This window comes from Bos grunniens, chromosome 14 (genome assembly GCF_055505025.1).
Source record: "Bos grunniens cultivar Pamir isolate PY7600 chromosome 14, Bosgru_T2T1.0, whole genome shotgun sequence".
NCBI classification, from domain to species: Eukaryota; Metazoa; Chordata; class Mammalia; order Artiodactyla; family Bovidae; genus Bos; species Bos grunniens.
Window position 1 is genome coordinate 7,696,620 of NC_141178.1, and position 24,957 is coordinate 7,721,576.

The following is a 24,957-nucleotide window of genomic DNA, read 5'->3' on the forward strand; positions in this document are numbered from 1 at the left end:
CTTTATTGACTAAGCCAAAGCCTTTGACTTTGTGGATCACAACAAATTGTGGAAAATTCTTCAAGAGATGGGACTATCAGACTGCCTTATCTGCTTCCTGAGATATCTGTATGCAGGTCAAGAAGCAACAGTTAGAACTGGACATGGAACAATGGACTGGTTCCAAATTGGGAAAGGAGTAGTACATCAAGGCTGTATATTGTCACCTTGCTTATTTAACTTATATGCAGAGTACATCATGAGAAACTCTGGGATGGATGAAGCACAAGCTGGAATCAAGATTGCCAGGAGAAATATCAATAACCTCAGACATGCAGATGACACCATCCTTATGGCAGAAAGTGAAGAAGAACTAAAGAGCCTCTTGATGAAAGTGAAAGAGGAGAGTGAAAATGTTGGCTTAAAACTCAACATTCAGGGCATCCAATCCCATCACTTCATGGCAAGTAGGTGGGGAAACAATGGAAACAGTGACAGACTTTATTTTTTTGAGTTCCCAAATCACTGCGGATGTTGACTGCAGCCATGAAATTAAAAGACACTTGCTCCTTGGAAGAAAAGCTATGACCAGCCTAGACAGCATATTAAAAAGCAGAGATATTACTTTGCCAACAAAGGTTTGTCTAGTCAAAGCTATGGTTTTTCCAGTAGTCATGTATGGATATCAGAGTTGGACTATAAAGAAAGCTGAGTGCGGAGGAATTGATGCTTTTGAACTGTGGTGTTGGAGAAGACTCTTGAGCGTTCCTTGGACTGCAAGGAGATCCACCCAGTCCATCCTAAAGGAAGTCAGTCCTGAATATTCATTGGAGGGACTGGTGCTAAAGCTGAAACTCCAATACTTTGGCCACCTGATGTGAAGAGCTGACTCACTGGAAAAAAAACACTGATGCTGGGAAAGATTTAAGGTGGGAAGAGATGGGGACAACAGAGGATGAGATGGTTGGATGGCATCACCGACTCTATGGTTATAAGTTTGAGTAAACTCCGGAAGTTGGTGATGGACATGCAGGCCTGGTGTGCTGCAGTCCATGGGGTCACAGAGAGTCAGACACGACTGAGTGACTGAAGAGAACTGATACTGTCCTCCACAGTGGCTGTACTAATTTACATTCCCACCAAAAGCAGAGGAGGGGGGCTGTTCCTCCACATCCTCTCCAGCTTGTGTTGCTTATAGAATTTTTGATGACAGCCATGCTGACCAGTGTGAGGTGACACCTCACTGCAGTTTTGATTTGCATTCCCTAATAATTAATGATGTTGAGTATGTGTCCATGTCCTCTCTGGCCATCTATATGTTTTCTTCAGATAAACGTCTATTTAGATCTTCCACCCATTTTCTGATTGGGTTTTTTATTTAAATGAGCTTTATGAGCTGTTTTTTATATTTTGGAGATTAATCCCTTTACAGTTGCTTCATTTGCAAAGAGTTTCTCCCAGTTTGAGGGCTGTCTTCTTTTTTATTTACGGTTTCCCTTGCTAATCACCTGTTTGATGGCTGATTGGGCATACAGAATATGTTTTAACTTTGAAATTTGTCTAATTTTCCTTGCAGTCTTATATTTTCTTTCCACCTTATCAGATTGCAGAAGCAAGTATTTTTGTGATTCATTATTTCAAAGAACATACTACATCATGGGTACCGCTGTAGGTACTAGACATATAACTGTGAATAAGTCTCTGATCTTGTAGATCTTATTTTAGTGATAAGAGATAAACAATAAAAATACAATTACATATGGTTATAAATGAGTGGTGAAGAGGAGAGATGAGTAGACGATAAATGAGATATCAGTGACAAAAGGAGCCCCACACGCCTCAGACTGAGTTTCCAGCCAGTTCAGATAATGCGGCTGCTTAGTGAACTGGTGCAAAATGACCACTCACTACAGTGATATGAATTGAAAGAGAATTGGCAGGGAATGGGTTATATTCTGTGAAAGCAAACCACTGGAGAGTTTTAAGCAGAGAAGTATTCTGGTATTATTTCAGTTTATAAAGATCACTTTGTGACCCCATGGTCCGTAGCCTGCCAGGCTCCTCTTTTCATGGAATTTTCCAGGCAAGAATACTTGAGTGGGTTGCCACTTCCTTCTCCGGGGGTCTTCCCAACCTAGGGATCGAACCCAGGTCTCCTGCATTGCAGGCAAATTCTTTACCATCTGAGCCACCAAGGAAACCTGGGTTATTTTCTGTGAAAGCAAACCACTGGAGGGTTTTAAGTAGAGAAGTATCCCAGTATTATTCCAGTTTACAAAGATCACTACTCTTGATGAAAAATAACAAAGGGGACAAAATTGGAAGCAGCAAAACATTTCGGAAGTTTAAGCAACAGAAATTAGAGACATGTACTAGAGAGGCTATCATGAAGATATGAAGAGTTAGACCATTTCAGTATACGCTCTGCTCATAAATTTTTAATGGGAATTAGTGTTGGATTGCGGAGAAGGCAATGGCACCCCACTCCAGTACTCTTGCCTGGAAAATCCCATGGACGGAGGAGCCTGGTAGGCTGCAGTCCACGGGGTTGCTAGGAGTCGGACACGACTGAGTGACTTCACTTTCACTTTTCACTTTCAGGCATTGGAGAAGGAAATGGCAACCCACTCCAGTGTTCTTGTCTGGAGAATCCCAGGGATGGGGGAGCCTGGTGGGCTGCTGTTTCTGGGGTCGCACAGAGTCGGACACGACTGAAGCGACATTAGCAGTAGCAGTGTTGGATTGAATGTGTAATGGAGAAACTGCTTTATTTTCAAAAACAGGATTACCTTACAATAAAGAAAATAAATGAAATTGTATTGTATGATATACATATAAGTATACAGTGATTCTGAGAAAAATGAAGCAATATAATAAAGAATAATAAATGTGGAGTACGATTTGGAGTTGAAAACACATCATTATGTTTTTCAAAGCTATGCACTGATGAGTTTCCAAAACGTGCTTAACTACAATATTTGTGATGTCATTAATAAATACAAGACACAAGTCTCTTTTCAAATTATAGTTCTCTGCAAATATATGCCCAGGAATGGGATTGCTGGATCATATGGGAGTTTTACATCTTTTTTAAGGAACCTCAGTGCTGTTCTCACTAATGGTTGTAGCAACTTACATGCCCACTTACATGCGCTCCAGTGTTCATCGCAGCACTGTTTACAATAGCCAAGACATGCAGCAGCCTAAATGTCCATCAACAGAGGAGAGGATGAAGAAAATATGATACATGTATACAACGGAATATTACTCAACAGTGAAACAGAACAAAACCATAGCATTTGCAGCAACACAGACGGACCTAGGGATTATCATGTTAAGTGAAGTCAAAGATTAATCACATATGACATCACTTATGTGTGGAATATAATAAAAAGCACACAAACAGACTTTTTCACAGAACAGAAGCAGACTCACAGACCTCAGAGTCAAACTTGTGTTACCAGGGGGCAAACGTGGGGGAAAGTGATAGATTGGGAGTTTGGGATTGACATAAACATGCCACTATGCATAAAGTATATAACTAAACGTGACCTACTGTATTATACATGGAAGTCTACTCATTATTCTGAGTTGGTCTATGTGGGAAATGAGTCTGAAAAAGAATATATATATATATAGTTTCACATTATTGTAAATCTGAAACTAACACATAACTGTAGATCAACTCTATTCTAATAAAAAATAATATATATATATATGATACATTAGTGCACTTCAAAGTTAGAGCTGGAATTCTGACTTAGGTGCACACAAAAAACAATTTAGAAATCTGTATGCCATTAAGAAATGTATTTTGTATTTACTAATAACTGAAATAATTAAGGGTGCAGAGAGATCATGTGATATTAAAAGTAAACTAACACTGTTATTCTTGATATTCTAGTATATAATACATAAAATTGCTAATATGTATTTGCAAAAATATGATACAGTAAAATTAAAAAAACATTATATTTGAAAAACAAAGTGATTTAATTTTAAAGTGCTTTTACTTTATCTTTTTTGGCAGAAATAGAACGGTTATAGTTAACATTTTTCATTTTAATAAGACAATATTTTAAGTTTTTAATTCTCTACTGGGCATTTTCATGATGCTATCTTAGTGATTCTCTTAAACTTTCAGTTTGGTAAATTTTGTACACTTTACCTTAAAAATACTAAATATTATCTTTAATAATCACATCTTACACAACATTACCTAATAAAATTGACCTAATGAGAAATTTAAAACATCATTTTTCATCAGAACAATTGATACTGAAGGCAAACTACATTAACTTATTTTTAATGTTACTGTTAAAAGTCAGGATGCTCTAGTTTTAACTTCATTGAATTGATACCAACTCACTGAATTTTAAAAAATGTGTAATAATAATGGAGTATTTCTCCTTCCTGCTTTAACAGAGTGATGAATCTTTTACAAAATTAGAGTATCAGTTTCTCTGTAATATGAAAGTAAGAAAAAAAAGTAAATATTTTGGTGTTTGGTAGAGAAGGTAATGGCACCCCACTCCAGTACTCTTGCCCAGAAAATCCCATGGATCGAGGAGCCTGGTGGGCTACAGTCCATGGGGTCGCTAAGAGTCAGACACGACTGAGTGACTTCATTTTCACTTTTCACTTTTATGCATTGGAGAAGGAAATGGCAACCCACTCCAGTGTTCTTGCCTGGAGAATCCCAGGGATGGGGGAGCCTGGTGGGCTGCCTTCTATGGGGTCGCACAGAGTCAGACACGACTGAAGCGACTTAGCAGCAGCAGCAGGAGTATATACTAGACAGCATATGAAAAGGCAGAGACATTATTTGCCAACAAAGGTCCATCTAGTCAAAGCTATGATTTTTCCAGTAGTCATGTATGTAAGAGTTGGACTATAAAGAAAGCTAAGTGCTGAAGAACTGATGCTTTTGAACTGTGGTATTGGAGAAGACTCTTGAGAGTCCCTTGGACTGCAAGGAGATCCAACCAGTCCAATATTATATTATATATAGCCAATATTATATGTATTATAATATAATACATTTATATTATATCCTAAAGGAAATCAGTCCTGAATATTCATTGGAAGGACTGATGCTGAAGCTGAAACTCCAATACTTTGGCCACCTGATGCAAAGAACTGACTCATTGGAAAAGACCCTGGTGCTGGCCAAGACTGAAGGCAGGAGGAGAAGGGGATGACAGAGGATGAGATGGTTGGATGGCATCATTGCCTCAATGGACATGAGTTTGAGCAAGCTCTAGGAGTTGGTGATGGACAGGGAGGCCTGGAGTGGTGCAGTCCATGGGTCACAAAGAGTCAGACATGGCTGAGCGGACTGATTATATACTAAAAGTTTAAAAGAAAACTTAAACTCTGCTTTTACAATTCTCAATAGAAATGCAAAAATTTATTCATGATAAGTGAAATATTAAGTTTACCTCACTCTTTCTAGGGTAATTTTTTTAAATGCAAGAATTTGACATTTAAAGAAACAGTAACTTTGGGGAGAAAGACTTACTAACATAACTCTACCAAAACTATAGGAATTATTTTTCTTTATTAGTTCTGTAAAATAAATTATTGTGAAATGTAAAATTATCATACATTTGTTCATTTAAATAGAAGTTACAGGAAATGTGAAACAAGGATATTGACAAAGGTTTCATCACTTTCAAATCAAATAAACTGTAGGTATTCAGGAGACAGTAAATATTACCCAATGCCTAAAATTACTTTGTAAAGTCAGAATTCTCTAGTTTTAATATATTGGATGCATACCAATTCTCTAATAAAATTTTATATACTGATAATGATTATCCCCCATAAAGTTATGATATGGTAATAAATCTTTTTAAGATTTTGAGTACTGTTTATCTCATTTCAATATAAGAAAAAACTTGAATACTTTGACATTTAGATAAGATTCAGAGGGTATATGATATACATATGTCCAGATATTTTGGTATGACCAAGTCTATATAGCTTTTACTCAATTTGGTAGAGAAAAATAGTTGTTCAGAAAAGCATACTATCATTTTATTAAAAATGACTGCCATCTATGGGGTCGCTAAGAGTCAGACACGACTGAGCGACTTCACTTTCACTTTTCACTTTCACACATTGGAGAAGGAAATGGCAACCCACTCCAGTGTTCTTGCCTGGAGAATCCCAGAGACGGGGGAGCCCGGTGGGCTGCCGTCTATGGGGTCGCACAGAGTTGGACGTGACTGAAGCAACTTAGCAGCAGCAGCAGCAGCAATTAAGTGAATTTATTATACCCGGGAAAAGAGACAACTGATAAGAATATAAAAGAGTAAAAATAATAAACTACATATTTAAATTATCAGCAGATCCTTATCCAGAATGTATCAAAATATTCTATCAGAGGACAACTAAATAGATTAATTTACATTTATACATATTATGTTTGTATAGTTGATGTGGCTTTATTTTGTTTTTTTTAAATACAAGAAATCATCAGAGTGGAGATTGACTATAGAGTCCCTCTAGGAAAGCTGCTGTGAAATATCTGACTATTTCCAAAGATGCTGGCTTTCCATGTAGGGCATTTGTTGTTGTTGTTCCGTTGCTAGGGCACGTCTGACTCTTTGCAACCCCATGGACCACACGGGTCTTATTTAAACAGTGGACACACAGGTTGGTCAATAGGATAATCAGGTTCAGTGAGCTCACTGGGTTGACAGAGAATGATAAGAAATGTTTCCAGAGAGGGACTTTCTTTAGCAGTTTCTAGGTTTCTTTTCTGTGTATGTATTGGTAAAGTAAAATAACAACTTCTAGTGTTGTAACCTCAGTAGTCACAGAAGCATGAATTTGAAATCAAGGTTAGCTAAAGGAAGAACTTACTAAGGAAATCTATACAGTTAGCATAACATAGTACTATCATATCAATTAATAAAACTACTCATTAATTTTTAAATAGATTTATCTGGCAGTTGATACCAATCCCATTGGCCATTCATTACATAAAATATTTTGGAGTTTATATTTTATAGAGAAAAGGAATTTAGGCTAAATATGTTTTAGATAATACTCAGTAAACCTGGGAAATAGAGATCTATGTGATAAAGGTAGGAGTCATTCAGTTCAGTTTAGTTCAGTCGCTCAGCCATGTCCAACTCTTTGCGATCCTGTGAATCGCAGCACGCCAGGCCTCCCTATCCATCACCAACTCCCGGAGTTCACTCAGACTCACGTCCATCGAGTCAGTGATGCCATCCAGCCATCTCATCCTCTGTCGTCCCCTTCTCCTCCTGCCCCCAATCCCTCCCAGCATCAGAATCTTTTCCAATGAGTCAACTCTTTGCATGAGATGGCCAAAGCATTGGAGTTTCAGAAAGTCCTGTTAATATTTTGGAGAAAGTTTAACCAAAGTCTACTAAGAATTCATTAATTTATTCAACAACTATTTATTGAGAAGAAACTCTATTATGTAGCATAAATTGGGTATGTTCCCTAATGAACTGAAGCTCCTGTATGGTCTTGAAGTAACATGCAATACACTGTTTTACAATTATTCACTTTCATACCTGTCTCCCATACTAGACTACATTCGCCACAGGAGCAGGGCCTTTGCCTAACTCATCTGTCTACTGACAGTTCTGCTTCAAAATGCTGTTCAATAATCATTTACTGAATAACAGACACCTAATTATCCAAAAAGCAAACTTTGCCAAAAGAAAATTGACCATAAAGATTCAAGTAATAGATGAAGGGCCATCAGTACATCTATTACATTTATAACCAGCATGCATATTATGCATCAGCTGAAGTTACATATACCTGGAAGAATACATACATTACATGGCCTCAGAGGTTCCCATTTCTAGGCATCAAACCCTGAGGGCATTAAAGTGGAATGCACAAGGGCCTAGATATTCCCTTTAAATAGACTGATTATAGAAAGCTCCTTCCAAGCCCACATTTTAAATATAGGAAGACATCTTAAAGTTATGTAATCAAACTTTCCAACCATTCCACACATGTTCCCTAACTTCTCTGACAAGTGAATACATTTCCTGCTTTATATGTTTCCAATGATGGGACAGACTTTTAGGATAGCTGGTTTAATTTTCCAATAGCTCAAAATATTAGATTTTTCTGAAAGCCTTTAAATATTTAAGAATAAAAGAAATTTCTCCCATAAATACTCCTTCCGCCATGTTGAGAATCCTTGGCTCTAATCTTGAGCTCTTCCTCATACAAACTGCACTCAAGATCTCTTAATATTTTGATTTCTTTTTATAGGTGTACATTCATTTGCCAAGAAGCAGCTAAAATGTGGTGGCACAAGGCAAAAAGGATACATGAGATAAGACATGGACAGCAAAGCAAAGAAAAAAATTAGCATCTCCACTTTTTTAACACTTTGATTTCTATAGCTCTAATCTGGACACTCCAGCTTTTTATTTTTGAGCCACATTATACTGTTGGCTCATAATGAGCTTTCAATCAAATAAAACCTAGATTCAACTACCCTGACTCCAACTTTTATCTTTATTCTCTAATGGCACATTCAGCAATCTTTTTCATGAATAATTACTTTTTGAGCTCCAGTGTCATATTTTGTATTTACTTTCCTAAATAAAATAAAAAAGTAGTAGCAAATGATGTTACTTATCATACACAAGGCAATGTCTTAACACCTAACATATATTAAAAGACAATATGCCTTAGCTCTCACTGTCAACTTTCTCTTATCCTATCATCATATTCTCAACAAATTCTGGGATTTGTCTGATAAATTAAAGGAGTTAAGATACTAATCAGAATTTATTAAGTACTAATTATATTTTTAGCACTGTGCTTTTTTTTTTTTCTTCCCCCTACTATCTGACTTGTCTCCCAAGCTTTGTGAGGCAAGTATTGTTATAATACTCTCTTTTCACACAAGGGAAATGAGACTTAGGAAGAATGAGTACCTTGATCCTGACTTCACAGAGAGCGAGTATCAAAGCAAAAATTCAAATCCAGATCATTCTTACTCCAAAACTCTTAATCACATCATGTGCATATCAATAATAGAACAGTTAAAAAATAACCTGGAAGTTTATAGGGATAAACACCTAATTATTTGAAAGTTCAAAACTGAGACAATTGTCAGTATAGGGACTGAACAAAAATAGAATTATGATCAGTTCTAACCATAATCATTCTCGACAGTTTCCCGCTTTCTTTTTAAAATGAATGGTATAGTTAGTACCTAATGATATAGGGAGACTAAACAGGGTATGCCATCAAAAGTTTGGAAATCAGGTCAGAAAAGGAATAATATCTGAAGTGAAAAGAGTAAATATCAATATACATAGCTGAGTGAACTTTATAGGTCTAAAATTGAAAATATACTTTAATCCAACTAGTATTTATTGATTTTTATATGGTATAAATACTCTAATTTCATTGTTTTTAAATAGATAATTATCTCAGAACAACTTAATAAGTAAAATAGCCCATCATTTCTCCACTGATCTACACAATCTGTGCTGGCATAAATCATTTTTTTAAAATATAGGAATCAATCTATTTCTGTGACCTCCTCACTGTTGGACTATTTGTCTATCTCTGTGCTAATACCACAAATTGCCTTAATTAGTATTGATTTAAGAAAGTCTTCATATCTAGTAAACGGGAACATTTTGAATAATATTGGACCTTCACTAATAATCAGATATTTTCTAGTCAGTTTGTTAAATTTACATAAAAATATTATTGGGAATTATGTTAAAATTGTGCTCAATTTATGAAAAATTTGAACATTTATTATACTGAGCCTTTCCATTAAGAGCAAAATATATTTTGCTCTAATTTATTTTTTGTCCTCTTATGTCATTTAGTGCAAGTTCCTAATTTTCTTCTAAAGGGTTTACACACCTTTTGTAAATTTATTTTTTGTTCTTATACTTTTGGGTCTATTTTAAATGTCATTTTTGTAAAGATTATACTCAGTTTGTATGTCTGTGTACTTTGTATATTGATCTTCTAAAAATACTTCTAGTTTCTGCTCTAATATATGAAGAATTTGGCAGTTGTAATTCCCAACCGCACAATAATGAGAAAAAAAAAAAAAAAACACTGAACAAACAAAAAATAATTCTTAGCTCCATCAGAGAACTGCAGTTACAGAGCAAACTGTCACCACCAAAACTGGAGAGGCAGAAGACTGCAGAGAATCGGAAGCAAAAGTCCCTGAAGCATTTTCCTGTTCGTTTCCAAGGCAAACCGTTCAATATCACAGTAATCCAAGTCTATGCCCCAACCAGTAACGCTGAAGAAGCTGAAGTTGAACGGTTCTATGAAGACCTACAAGACCTTTTAGAACTAACACCCCAAAAAGATGTCCTTTTCATTATAGGGGACTGGAATGCAAAAGTAGGAAGTCAAGAAAAACCTGGGGTAACAGGCAAATTTGGCCTTGGAATATGGAATGAAGCAGGGCAAAGACTAATAGAGTTTTGCCAAGAAAATGCACTGGTCATAACAAACACACTCTTCCAACAACACAAGAGAAGACTCTATACATGGACATCACCAGATGGTCAACACCGAAATCAGATTGATTATATTCTTTGCAGCCAAAGATGGAGAAGCTCTATACAGTCAGCAAAAAAACAGACCAGGAGCTGACTGGAGCTCAGACCATGAACTCCTTATTGTCAAATTCAGACTTAAATTGAAGAAAGGAGGGAAAACCACTAGACCATTCAGGTATGAAATAAATCAAATCCCTTAGAATTATACAGTGGAAGTGAGAAATAGATTTAAGGGCCTAGATCTGATAGATAGAGTGCCTGATGAACTATGGAATGAGGTTCGTGACAATGTATAGGAGACAGGGATCAAGACCATCCCTATGGAAAAGAAATGCAAAAAAGCAAAATGGCTGTCTGGGGAGGCCTTACAGATAGCTGTGAAAAGAAGAGAAGTGAAAAGCAAAGGAGAAAAGGAAAGATATAAACATCTGAATGCAGAGTTCCAAAGAATAGTAAGAAGAGATAAGAAAGCCTTCTTCAGTGATCAATGCAAAGAAATAGAGGAAAACAACAGAATGGGAAAGACCAGAGATTTCTTCAAGAAAATCAGAGATACCAAAGGAACATTTCATGCAAAGATGGGCTCAATAAAGGACAGAAATGGTATGGACCTAACAGAAGCAGAAGATATTAAGAAGAGATGGCAAGAATACACAGAAGAACTGTACAAAAAAGATCTTCACGACCCAGATAATCACGATGGTGTGATCACTGACCTAGAGCCAGACATCCTGGAATGTGAAGTCAAGTGGGCCTTAGAAAGCATCACTACAAACAAAGCTAGTGGAGGTGATAGAATTCCAGTTGAGCTATTCCAAATCCTGAAAGATGATGCTGTGAAAGTGCTGCACTCAATATGCCAGCAAATTTGGGAAACTCAGCAGTGGCCACAGGACTGGAAAAGGTCAGTTTTCATTCCAATCCCAAAGAAAGGCAATGCCAAAGAATGCTCAAACTACCGCACAATTGCACTCATCTCACACACTAGTAAAGTAATGCTCAAAATTCTCCAAGCCAGGCTTCAGCAATACATGAACCGTGAACTTCCTGATGTTCAAGCTGGTTTTAGAAATAAGGCAGAGGAACCAGAGATCAAATTGCCAACATCCAACTGGATCATGGAAAAAGCAAGAGAGTTCCAGAAAAACATCTATTTCTGCTTAATTGACTATGCCAAAGCCTTTGACTGTGTGGATCACAATAAACTGTGGAAAATTCTCAAAGAGATGGGCATACCAGAACACCTGATCTGCCTCTTGAGAAATTTGTATGCAGGTCAGGAAGCAACAGTTAGAACTGGACATGAAACAACAGACTGATTCCAAATAGGAAAAGGAGTACGTCAAGGCTGTATATTGTCACCCTGCTTATTTAACTTTTATGCAGAGTACATCATGAGAAACACTGGACTGGAAGAAGCACAAACTGGAATCAAGATTGCTAGGAAAAATATCAATAACCTCAGATATGCAGATGATACCACTCTTATGGTAGAAAGTGAAGAGGAACTAAAAAGCCTCTTGATGAGAGTGAAAGAGGAGAGTGAAAAACTCGGCTTAAGGCTCAACGTTCAGAAAACGAAGATCATGGCATCGGGTCCCATCACTTCATGGGAAATAGATGGGGAAACAGTGGCAACAGTGTCAGACTTTATTTTTATGGGCTCCAAACTCACTGCAGATGTTGACTGCAGCCATGAAATTAAAAGACGCTTACTCCTTGGAAGGAAAGTTATGACCAACCTAGATAGCATATTCAAAAGCAGAGACATTACTTTGCCAACAAAGGTTCGTCTAGTCAAGGCTATGGTTTTTCCTGTGGTCATGTATAGATGTGAGAGTTGGACTGTGAAGAAGGCTGAGTGCCGAAGAATTGATGCTTTTGAACTGTGGTATTGGAAAAGACTCTTGAGAGTCCCTTGGACTACAAGGAGATCCAACCAGTCCATTGTGAAGGAGATCAGCCCTGGGATTTCTTTGGAAGGAATGATGCTAAAGCTGAAACTCCAGTACTTTGGCCACCTCATGCGAAGAGTTGACTCATTAGAAAAGAGTCTGATGCTGGGAGGGATTGGGGGCAGGAGGAGAAGGGGACGACAGAGGATGAGATGGCTGGATGGCATCACTGACTCGATGGACAAGAGTCTGAGTGAACTCTGGGAGTTGGTGATGGACAGGGAGGCCTGGCGTGCTGCGATTCATGGGGTCACAAAGAGTCAGACACAATTGAGCAACTGATCTGATCTGATAAGAAAAAATTAAAAGGATAAGATAAATTCCAGTGATAGAATTCCAAAAAGTCATATCACCTAAAAAGCAGATTTAATCACAGGGTTATAGACTGCTGCTACTGCTGCTAAGTCACTTCAGTCATGTCTTACTCTGTGCAACCTCCTAGACGGCAGCCCACCAGGCTCCCCCATCCCTGGGATTCTCCAGGCAAGAACACTGGAGTGGGTTGCCATTTCCTTCCGCAGTGCATGAAAGTGAAAAGTGAAAGTGAAGTCCCTCAGTCGTGTCCAACTCTTAGCGTCCCCATGGATTGCAGCCTACCAGGCTCTTCCGTCCATGGGATTTTCCTAGCAAGAGTACTGGAGTGGGGTGCCATTGCCTTCTCCAGTAGACTGCTTCCCCACCCTTATACCTCGTACAGCATCAGTGAGGCTCAGTATAATACCAGTGGGTTATAAATGAGAAAGCTGCAAAACACAAAGTCTATTTAAGTGTTTCTAGAGAAAGAAGGACAAGATGGCGGAAGAGCAGGTGGACTCAGAGTACAGTCTCTCTCCATGGACACATCAGGAATACAGCCTCATACACAGAAATTCTCACAGAGCACCAGCTGAGAATGGCAGAGTCCCTGATCACTGGAAAGGAATATATGGACCCAGGCACAAATCAGTAGGTTGAAGGGAAGGAGGGAGAATGAGGAGGAGAGTGAATAAGACCTGACCTGCATCCCGGAATTGGGGAGCAGAGGCAAGGGAGAGAGTCCCCCATCAGATCAATTGATCAGGATAGAAGAGAAGCATTTGAGCAAACTCCTGTGGATGATACACATGCAGAAAGCAGGGTGAAACCACTGCTGAGCTCCAGGGGCAGAGCGACAAAGGAAGGGGTCTGAAAACCTTTCCACCAGCTGTCTAAGCGACAGATTAAATTCACACAGTGAACTAGATTGACTCTATAGAGTGAAGCAGCTGATCTGTGACAGTCCAAATGAAGTAAGAAACACAGAACAGTCTGTGCCATGGCCAACGTACCTTGGACAGGGAAGCAAGTCTACCAGTGCACACGGTGGCTGGGAGCGGGATCGTGGGGCTTGGAGAGCAATCTCAGTGCAACAACTGACGATGACTGCAGGGAGACAACTCAAGGAGACAGGAGAGAGGAAATCCATGGTGGACAATGCCTTTGGAAGAAATCTTGGACACCATGGAAGCAGGGTGCTATTGCTGAGTCATGTGCAAGGAGTACAGCCTTCCCTGTAGCTTCCCTCTCCTCACATGCCTGCACTGGCAATTGAGCACTAGAGAAGGACCCCAGCCAGGGGTCTTTGAGCATCTGCTGGGCCAAGCAATGGAGAAGGACCAGCCAGGAAGGCACTTTGGGTGCCAGCTGCCAGAGGCTAGAAAAGAATCCTAATAGAGCCATATCTCCCGTGCCCATGACCACTGGCTTCTCTGCACACCTGGCACCACCAAGGCTCCTGCAATCCAAGCAGCTGCACCACCTCCATGTCTGGTCCTCACTGAGCAGACCCAAGTCTTTTAGGGCATCCTTGGGAGCAAACTCCTGTGGGTGATACACATTCAGAGATGGGGATAAAACCACCACTGAGCTCCAGGGGCAGAGCTACAAAGGAAGAGGTTTGAAAACCTTCCCATCAGCTGTCTAAGCTACAGATTAAATTCCCACAATCAATTAGACAGACTCTTTGTCTGTAGAATATATTAAAGGACAATGAGTGTTTCCACAAAATAAAACACTCTAGCTCTGGCAACTGGGGTCACTGGAGACAATCAAATGCAAGAGAAGGGCCAGATAGAGTCTGAGCTGTCCCCACATCAAGTCCAGGGACCAGGCCTCCCCAGGACTGCAGGGTCTCCCAGGGAGGCAGAAGTGAGCTGTGGCTCACAGTGGGAGAAAGGACTCTGAGAGCCGAGACCCGAGAAAAACATTTATTTTTATTCTTATGTTTTCATTTGTTCTGCAATACATTCTGGAATTTTTTTTTTCTCTTTATTCTTTCTTTGTTGTTGTGGTTGCTGGTTAAAACAACAAAGCCTGGATGACAATACATCTGTTTACAACATAGTCAACCAAATATTGTAAGCCCACCGTTGAGGCCCTACAACTCAGAAAAACAACAACAACAAAAAAGATTCCTTTCCAAATATTACTGCTCACTAACAATGTATCTGGTAACCCAAGAGCTGTGATGGAGACAGACAAGATTCATATTGTTTTCATGACTACTAACATGACATCCATTATACAGCCCTTGGATTAGGAAGTGATTTTAACTTTAAAATCTTAATATTTAAGAAATACATTTTGTAAGGCTATAGCTGCCATAGACAGTGATTCCTCTGATGAATTTGAGTAAACTGAAAATCTTTGAGACAGAATTCACCATTCTTTATGCCATTACGAACATTTATGATTCATGGAAAGAGACAAAATATCAATATTCATAGGAGTTTGGGAAAATTTCATTCTGATCTTCATGAATGACTTTGAGTGGTTCAAGACTTCAGTGGAAGAAATGACTGCAGATATGGTAGAAATAACATGACAATTAAAAGCAGACATGAGCTTAAAGATATGACTGAATTGTTACAATCCCATGATAAAACTTTAAATGATGAGGAGTTGATTCTTATTGATGAGGAAAGAAAGTGGTTTATTGAAATGGAATCCACTCTTGGTGAAGATGCCATGAAGATTGTTGGAATAACAGAAAAAGGATTTAGAATATAATATAAACTTGGCTGATAAAACAATGGCAGAGTTTGAGAGAATTGACTCCAGTTTTGAAATAAGTGCTACTGTGCGTAAATTGCTGTTAAACAACACTGTATGTACAGAGAAATCACTCATAAGGGAAGAGTCAATCAGTGCAGCAAGATTCATTATTGTCTTCTTTTAAGAAATTGCCTCAGACCATGACTTTCACCAACCACCACCCTGATCACTCAGCAGTTATCAACAACTGAAGGTTAGCAATTTTTAATCAATAAAGTAATTTTAACTAAGGCATGCACATGATGCTTTGGACATAATGCAATTGCACACTTTAGAATAGTGTAAACATAACCTCTATACTTATACATACTGATAAAAAAAATCATGACATTTATTTTATTTGCTATTTCTGCTTGGTTGATATATTCACTTTACTGTGCTGGTCTAGGACTGAACCCAGAAGATTTCTGAGGGATGCCTGTAATGGCAAACTATTCTAAGTTTATGTGGGAAGGTAAGAGATGCTGAAAACACAACAAAATACTGAAGAATAAAATCAGAAAATTGACAGTATCTGATATCAAGACTATAGTAATCAAGAAATGTAATATTGTTTTATGAGTAGACTCATGATTCAATGAAGCAGAATAAAGAGCCCAGAAATTTACCTACACACATAGGCAACTGACCTTTGATAGAAGATCAAAGGCAATGGAGAAAGGATGGTCTTTCTAACCAATAGTGCTAGAAAAACTGAAAATTCATAGGCAAAAAAATTGAATTCTAGACAGCTGACTTTACACCTTTCACAAAAACAGAACTCAAAAATGGATCATAATCTTAAATATAAATGTAAAACTATTAAAATATTAAAAGATAATTAGAAATTCTAAGTGACCTTTGGTTTGGATTTTTTTTGATCAAACACCAAAAGCACAATATAGAAAATAGAATAATTGATAAGTTGAAACTCATTAAAATTAAAACTTCTACAAAATACACTGAAAAGACAATGGAATGTCAAGCCACAGACTGAGACAACAAATTGAAAACATATCTGATAAAAATTTGTGATCCAAAATATACATAGAACCCTTAAAATAGCAACTCAAAAGTTGATCAAAAGATCTAAACAGTCATCTCACAAAAGATGATGTGCAGATGGCAAACAGGTAAAATATGAAAATATGCTTAGCTTCACAATTCATTAGAGAATTGCAAGTTAAAAAATTGAGCAACCACTTATTAGAATCCAGAACACTCACAAGACTAAATCTTGACAAAATTGTAGAGTAACAGTAACTTTCATTCATTACTGGTAGTAATGGAAAATGGAACAGCCACTTTGAAGATAGTTTGGTAATTACTTAAAAAAGCTAACGTAGTCTTACCTTATGATCAGCAAAATTCCACTCCCAGGTATTTAGACAAATAAGTTGAAAACAAAAGCCCACACAAAAACCATAACGCATGTTTATATCAGCCTTACTAGTAATTGCCAAACACTGGGAGCAACCAAAAAGTCTTCAACAGATGAACAGGTAAGCAATGGAATATTACTTAGGAACACAATACAAAGAAATGAGCTATCAGGTCATGAAAAGACGGAGGAAACTTAAAGGCATATTTTTAATGAAAAAAAGGTAGTCTGAAAAGGCATAGCTGAAATGGCTATGGCTGGTGTTTCCAACCATATGACATTCTAGAAAAGGCAAAGACTATAAAGATATTAAAACCATCAGTAGTTTCCAGAGAAGAGGGATGAGAAGGTGCAACAAAGGATTTCCAAGGCAGTGAAACTCTTCTATAGGATACTCTAATGCTGTGGGACTTCCCCAGTGGCTCAGTGGTAAAGAATCTGCTGCAGTGCAAGAGACACGGGCTTGATCTCTGGGCTGGGACGATCCCCTGGAGGAGGGCACAGCAACCCACTTCAGTATTCTTGCCTGGAGAATCCCATGGACTGAGGAGCCTGGTGGGTTACAGTTTACGGATAGCAAAGAGTCGGACACGACTGAAGCGACTGAGCACGCACACACGCAGGCAATGTAATGCTATATGATGCGCATTTCTCAAAATCTGTAAAACTTTGACACAAAGAGTGAACTCTGGTGCAAACTATTGATTTTAGTCAGTAATATAGCAATACTGACTCAACAATTGTAACAAACACCTAATAAGGGAGAAACTGTGTGAGTGTGTATAGAAGTGGAGGGCGGGGTGAGAATAACTGTATTATCTGCTCAACTTTTCCATAAACCTAAAATGGCCCTACAGTTAAAATCTATTTTTTTTAAACCTGGATATACTTTTATTATTTCTAAAAAGTTATCTAGCATTTATTCTGGGTGTTCTGTTAGAAAGTAATACAACGATGACTAAAGATAGTTTTATTTCTTTAAAAATCCTTACATCTTTTATTTTATTTTATTACCTTACAACTAGAAGTAGCTGTGCAATGTTGTTGGAAGGGGGACAGAGAGAGCAAGTACTTTGCTGTTTCCCTTAACAGTATTTTTCCCAACACCTCACTTTATAGTGTTCACATTATATGTGAAATACATAAGGCAGCTGTGATTTTTGTTTTTCTAGATGCCACCTCTGATTAAGTATCTTCTTTGCTTTAATTCCAAGTTTTCATAAATGGAATTAAATTTTCTTGAACACATTTCTGTATCTATTAAGGTGATCATATAGAGAATTTCCTTTAATACTCCATATTACTTTCAAGACAGAAGAGAGACCAGCCCTGGATTACTAAGTTAGGTTGAATGACCATGGCTTATATTTCTCTGGCATCCTGTTTCTTCCCTTTCAAAACAGGCATCACATTCATATGGCTGTTCAACTTCTCCATATGACTGTAATACCACAAGGAAAGATGAAGTCTCTATGCTTTATTTATCAGAACCTAGCACTGTTCTTTGTCCAAACTGGGACTCAATAAAATGTTGTTCAATTAATTAGTGAATAAATACAAACATCTTCACCAGCAGCCAACTGCCACTCCAGGTTGGAAGATACTCTCATCCCTTGGGCATCGTTCATTGCAGACAAGAACGGAAGATACCTTGCATTGTTGCCAAAAATAGAAAGTGAAATGCTTTCACTAATACTAAAAGTTAATTAATAATTCAAAGACATATTGTTTACATTGCAATTATTTATATACTTTGATTTTTTTATTATGAATACTTGTTAAACAATGTTGTGTATTAGAATACCCATTTGAAAATTTCTCAGAATATTAGAATTCGCTAAAGAAGCTGGAAGATCGAGTTTACAAAAGTATTTCAAGAAATGCCTGTGGAAGAAATGCCTGTGGTACTGGGCCTCCAAATGGACAACTTATTTTCTTAATCGCAATTTTTGGTTCCTTATGTTACCAGAACATCACTATATGTTACCATGGAGTCAATGTGTATAAGATCTCAAACAAAATGTCAAATGGTTGTAAAAAATGAGAAAAAAAAACAATAAATCATCCTTAGCTATTTTACCTGTAAGTGATGTGCTTGTGCTGCCACTTCTGGCCTGTCAACGCATACCGCTTTCGACGAATATTAAATTTGGAGCTACCTCTTGTCTGGTCGGGCACACCGCATCGAGGCTTCTTCATCCAGCTGCAAAAAGCAACGTTTTCCAGTTATTACCCAACAAATCTAAAGATTAATTTCCAAAAGAAGTCCAATGAGAAGTTATGACAGTGATAATAAAACTGGGAAAAGAAATTAATAAAGGAAATTTTATTTTAAAATATATTGAAATTTTTTTTAAAAATAAAGGAAATTTTATTAGTTTTATTGCATTTGAATCTAAGAAAAAAGTATATGTTTTTTCCTGAATGATCAAGAATCACTAGTTTATAACTCATATCCTTTAGATAATTTTTCTAACTCATTTTGAGCTAAATGAGTAGGTATTCTGAAGCTTCTAACTAGAATCTGCTATTAACAAGAAATGTGACCTTGGGCAATTCTCATTCATAAAAGGAGACTTTGTACAATAAATTATAACTAAGGCCTCTTATAGCTTTATGTTCAATATTCAATAGTTTTAAAAATCTACTGCTGCTGCTGCTGCTAAGTCACTTCAGTCGTGTCCGACTCTGTGCGACCCCACAGACGGCAGCCCACCAGGCTCCCCTGTCCCTGGGATTCTCCAGGCAAGAACACTGGAGTGGGTTGCCATTTCCTTCTCCAATGCGTGAGAGTGAAAAAGTGAAGTCGCCCAGTTGTGTCCGACTCCTAGCAACCCCATGGACTGCAGCCTACCAGGCTCCTCCATCCACATGGCCTTAAATTCCAGGACTCAAGGAGATATGCAGATGACACCACCCTTATGACAGAAAGTGAAGAAGAATTAAAGAGCCTCTTGAAGAAAGTGAAAGAGCAGAATGAAAAAGTTGGCTTAAATCTCAACTTTCAGAAAACTAAGATCATGACATCCAGTCCCATCACTTCATGGCAAATAGATGGGGAAACAATGGAAACACTGACTGACTTTATTTTGGGGAGCTCCAAAATCACTGCAGATGGTGATTGCAGCCATGAAATTAAAAGATGCTGGCTCCGTGGAAGAAAAGCTATGACCAACCTAGACAGCATATTAAAAAGCAGAGACATTACTTTGCTAACAAAGGTCTGTCTAGTAAAGGCTATGGTTTTTCCAGTGGTCATGTATGGATGTGACAGTTGGACTATAAAGAAAGCAAAGCACTGAAGAATTGATGATTTTGAACTGTGGTATTGGAAAAGACTCTTGAGAGTAACTTGGACAGCAAGGAGATCCAACCAGTGAATCCTAAAGGAAATCAGTCCTGAATATTCATTGGAAGGACTGATATTGAAGCTGAAACTCCAATACTTTGGCCGCCTGACATGAAAAACTGACTCAATGGAAAAGACCCTGATGCTGGGAAATATTGAAGGCGGGACGAGAAGGGGACGACAGAGGATGAGATGGTTGGATGGCATCACCGATTCAATAGACATGAGTTTGAGCAAGCTTTGGGAGTTAGTGATGGACAGGGAGGTCTGGTGTGCTGCTGTTCATGGGGTTGCCATGAGTTGGACATGATTGAATGACTGAACTGAACAAGGAGATATATGCTACTCTTTTCTAGCTTACACATATGCAAATTATTTTAAAAAGGCAAAAAAATTTGCATTTTTCCATTTTTTTCTTCTTTTCAGTTTAAGCATTTTCTAAATAACAGCCATTCTCTCTGAATTCTTCATAATAACCAAATTTAATGCTTAAGAATTTTTTTCTGAATATGAGGTTTAGTATCACACAAATAAAATTTAAATATTAACATTAGGAAAATAAAATGTTGGTTTCGATTTATTTATTGTTAATGCTTATATAGATACAGTTGTCTAACCTCTTTTGGAATATCTCATTTGACCATTGTCATGTTTTCTATGTACTTTCCTCTTGTCTACGGAGAAACATTTTCATGATTTTGATAGGTTTTTCATTAGTGACTCATAAAATAACTTTACCATTCATTATGATATTTAATTTAACAATTACAAACTAAAGCAGAATCTTCATGATGTTACATGCTTCAGAAAGTGGAAATAAGAAAAGAATCACTTTTCATTATATTTCATCACATACTTAATTTCTATACTCTTTATATATAAATAATTGACTACAGAGATGACTGTCTAAAGATGTCCATTTCATGAAAATGAATGAAATAGTTAACATATTACATGGATAAATCAGCTAACCAGCTTTTATAAACATAATAATGTCATGCAGCAACAAAAGCACAATTTTTAGTTTTTAAGAAAGACAACACTTTTCTGATAAGCATTATACATTTGTCCTCTTCTATTCTATTGCCAGTAATAATGTAAACACTGGAGTTACCAGGCTTAAAAACTCCATTCTCATTTATAATGCATTGTAGAAGTACTTAAGAAAATCACCCTTTCCCTTTTTTTAAAGTCTCCAAACCAAATAAGATGTCTTGCAAATGCTAATGTCTAGAAGGCTATCCAGCTCTATGAAGCTGAAGTCTCTGGAACTAAGAACTGAGATATCTTACTTCCCAGGACTCTCTTAATCACTAAATTTGAAAGACATTTCACTAGACTATAAAACAGTCAAGGGCAGGGGATCTACATACTCCCAGTACCTGTACAATTCCTAGCATTTAAAAGATGCTCAATAAACAAATGAATAGAGACATTTTAAATGAAAACATTTTCATTATATTCTATAAGATCTAGATATACTCAGCTAACAAATATTAAGCATTAATGAAGGACTTATGAAAATTTCAATGGCTTTTATATATGAATATTTCATTAATCATCAGATCAGATCAGATCAGTTGCTCAGCCGTGTCCGACTCTTTGCGACCCCATGAATCACAGCACGCCAGGCCTCCCTGTCCATCACCAACTCCCGGAGTTCACTCAGACTCACGTCCATCGAGTCAGTGATGCCATCCAGCCATCATTAACCATACTCTCAACCAAAAATTATATTTCTTGGGTAAGTACTTATTCTGACTTATCTCCCTGAAAGTATTGTGAGAATAAATAATACTTAATTATTAAATATTAATAAATTTAGTTAATGTGGGATGTGACTACACTTACATTTAGCTAAAGAAAAGATTTAAGCAAACACTCTATGAGGAAAAATCATTTTAAAATGGATAGTAGGATAAAAGTTGACAATTTGTATTTATACTGATACATTATCAAGATAAAGTGTATTTTCAATGAGGATATATTCTCTAGAATTACTTTCACAATACACAAAATTAAAAGATGAAAGCAGTCATGTTTTTTCAAACATTCAAACTTATTAATGTGAATCTCCATTTTAAGTTGTGCACATGTTGGATCAGTAAAAATGTTCTCAGTGAAGCACTGCATCTTCCAAAGGACAAGGGTTTTAGGTATGAGTATTAATTTGGTTCCTATGCTCAAAGATGTCTCTGCTAAGTTCCTAATGTATTTCTTTAGCTTTTTCCCACTTCATATAATTTTTTCTTATGCTCCAACTATTTACTCATTCCATCCTGATCCATTTTCCTACAACATTTTCAAGCTTTTATAATATGCTAAGATATATATGAAAAAAGTGTGGATAAAAAGATAAGACAAGCTTTTGAAGAGCTCCCAGTCTAAGTTAATATAGCATGATAGAAAAAAAAAAATTACAGTATAATTGGTTAAGTATTCTCACATCTCCATGTAGCCACCTTGTCATCATTTCTAACTTTACATGTAATTTAAAAATTATAATTTTCCAGCCCCAAAATTGCAACAATTCCTCTGACAACTTAACTCAACCAAAAGTCTTTATAAATGATATAAGCAAGATATACAGGTAACATCTTCCACAGATTTCTCCTCACATCTAATCGATCATCATGCAGTCTCTTCTGCCTCCAACACTTCTTTGTATCTCTCACTCTTAGCAGTGCCTCCTCACTCCTAAGGATAAATCTTTTCAAAGCACGGACGTGTTTCCTACATGTTCTGAGCACAAAATGCTTTTATAGACAGAATCTTACTCAGGCATACTCAGCAAGGGTAACCCTTGTTCCCTTAATTCCCAAGATCCACACACGTTCCTACAGAACTGTATCACTGATCCTGCTCTTGATGCCAACTGTCTTGCTGTTCACACTGTTCACTGAACCCAGGGTAGGCAAGGCATGTGCTGAGGATGGAAGGAGACTCGAGGAGCCATAGGAACTGCAGACACGTTTATTCTCTCCGGGCTGACACAGCAGCCATAACACAGCCTTTCTACTGGTTGCCGCATCAGCTGTAGCAGCAGCCACAACATAACCATAATGGAGCCATAGCACAGCCATGACATAAGCTCATAAGAACGACCATGATGACACTCCAGTGCAGCCCCAGTGCTCTAGCAGCCAGGGCTTTTGTGGTGAGGCTCTTACAGGCATATCACACAAAGCAGCTCATAACCAAATGAGTACCTCGTGACCAAGCAAGTTTCTTGAGACCCAGTGAGTACTTCGTGACCAGGTGAGTACCTCGTGAGGAAGCAAGTACCACGTGACCAAGCAAGTACCTTGTGACTCAGTGAGTACCTCATGACCAAGCAAGTACCTCATGAGGAAGCGAGTTCACGTGACCAAGCAAGTACCTCGTGACCCAGTGAGTACCTCGTTACCAAGCAAGTACCTCATGAGGAAGCAAGTACCACATGACCAAGCAAGTACCTTGTGACTCAGTGAGTACCTCGTGACCAAGCAAGTACCTCGTGAGGAAGCGAGTACCACGTAACCAAGCAAGTACCTCGTGACCCAGTGAGTACCTCGTTACCAAGCAAGTACCTCATGAGGAAGCAAGTACCACGTGACCAAGCAAGTACCTTGTGACTCAGTGAGTACCTCATGACCAAGCAAGTACCTCATGAGGAAGCGAGTTCACGTGACCAAGCAAGTACCTCGTGACCCAGTGAGTACCTCGTTACCAAGCAAGTACCTCATGAGGAAGCAAGTACCACATGACCAAGCAAGTACCTTGTGACTCAGTGAGTACTTCGTGACCAAGCAAGTACCTCGTGAGGAAGCGAGTACCACGTAACCAAGCAAGTACCTCGTGACCCAGTGAGTACCTCGTTACCAAGCAAGTACCTCATGAGGAAGCAAGTACCACGTGACCAAGCAAGTACCTTGTGACTCAGTGAGTACCTCATGACCAAGCAAGTACCTCGTGAGGAAGCGAGTACCACATGACCAAGCAAGTACCTCGTGACCCAGTGAGTACCTCATGACCAAGCAAGTACCTCGTGAGGAAGCGAGTACCACGTGACCAAGCAAGTACCTTGTGACTCAGTGAGTACCTCGTGACCAAGCAAGTACCTCATGAGGAAGCAAGTACCACGTGACCAAGCAAGTATCTTGTGACTCAGTGAGTACCTCGTGACCAAGCAAGTACCTCGTGAGGAAGCGAGTACCACGTGACCAAGCAAGTACCTCGTGACCTAGTGAGTACCTCATGACCAAGCAAGTACCTCGTGAGGAAGCGAGTACCATGTGACCAAGCAAGTACCTTGTGACCCAGTGAGTACCTTGTGACCCAGTGAGTACCTCGTGACCCAGTGAGTACCTTGTGACTAAGCGAGTTCCTCATGATGTGTATGTGCAGTGCTATAAGTGAGCTCAGCTGTTACATAAACATTATTTACAAAACCTGGGGCCAGAGCGAGAGGCTATGGGCCAAGAGAGACAGACCACACCATCTTGGCTAATTTGTTCTTTCCCTACACTGTACCCCTTCCGAGTCTCTCGCCTCATAATCTCCAAGCAGTCCATCTTCCACGATATTTCCTTGGCGAGTAACACTGACCCTTGGATTTACACCTTGCAATAGCAGTGTACAAACTGCAGTTTGTACAAATAGCAGTTGTACAAACTACAACAACAAACAGGGACATCCCCAATACAGGGC

At 38.2% G+C, this 24,957-nt stretch overlaps 1 protein-coding gene across 2 annotated transcripts in view; it reads right to left on the reverse strand.

Annotated features, from left to right (window-relative positions):
- MMP16 (matrix metallopeptidase 16) overlaps window positions 1–24,957 on the reverse strand; it is a 397,127-nt gene that overhangs the window by 161,733 nt on the left and 210,437 nt on the right. For both annotated transcript variants that reach the window (XM_086335241.1, XM_086335242.1), the window contains exon 3: window positions 19,000–19,122. In XM_086335241.1, coding sequence (XP_086191367.1) covers window positions 19,000–19,122 — 123 coding nt within the window. The remainder of the gene's footprint in view (window positions 1–18,999; window positions 19,123–24,957) is intronic.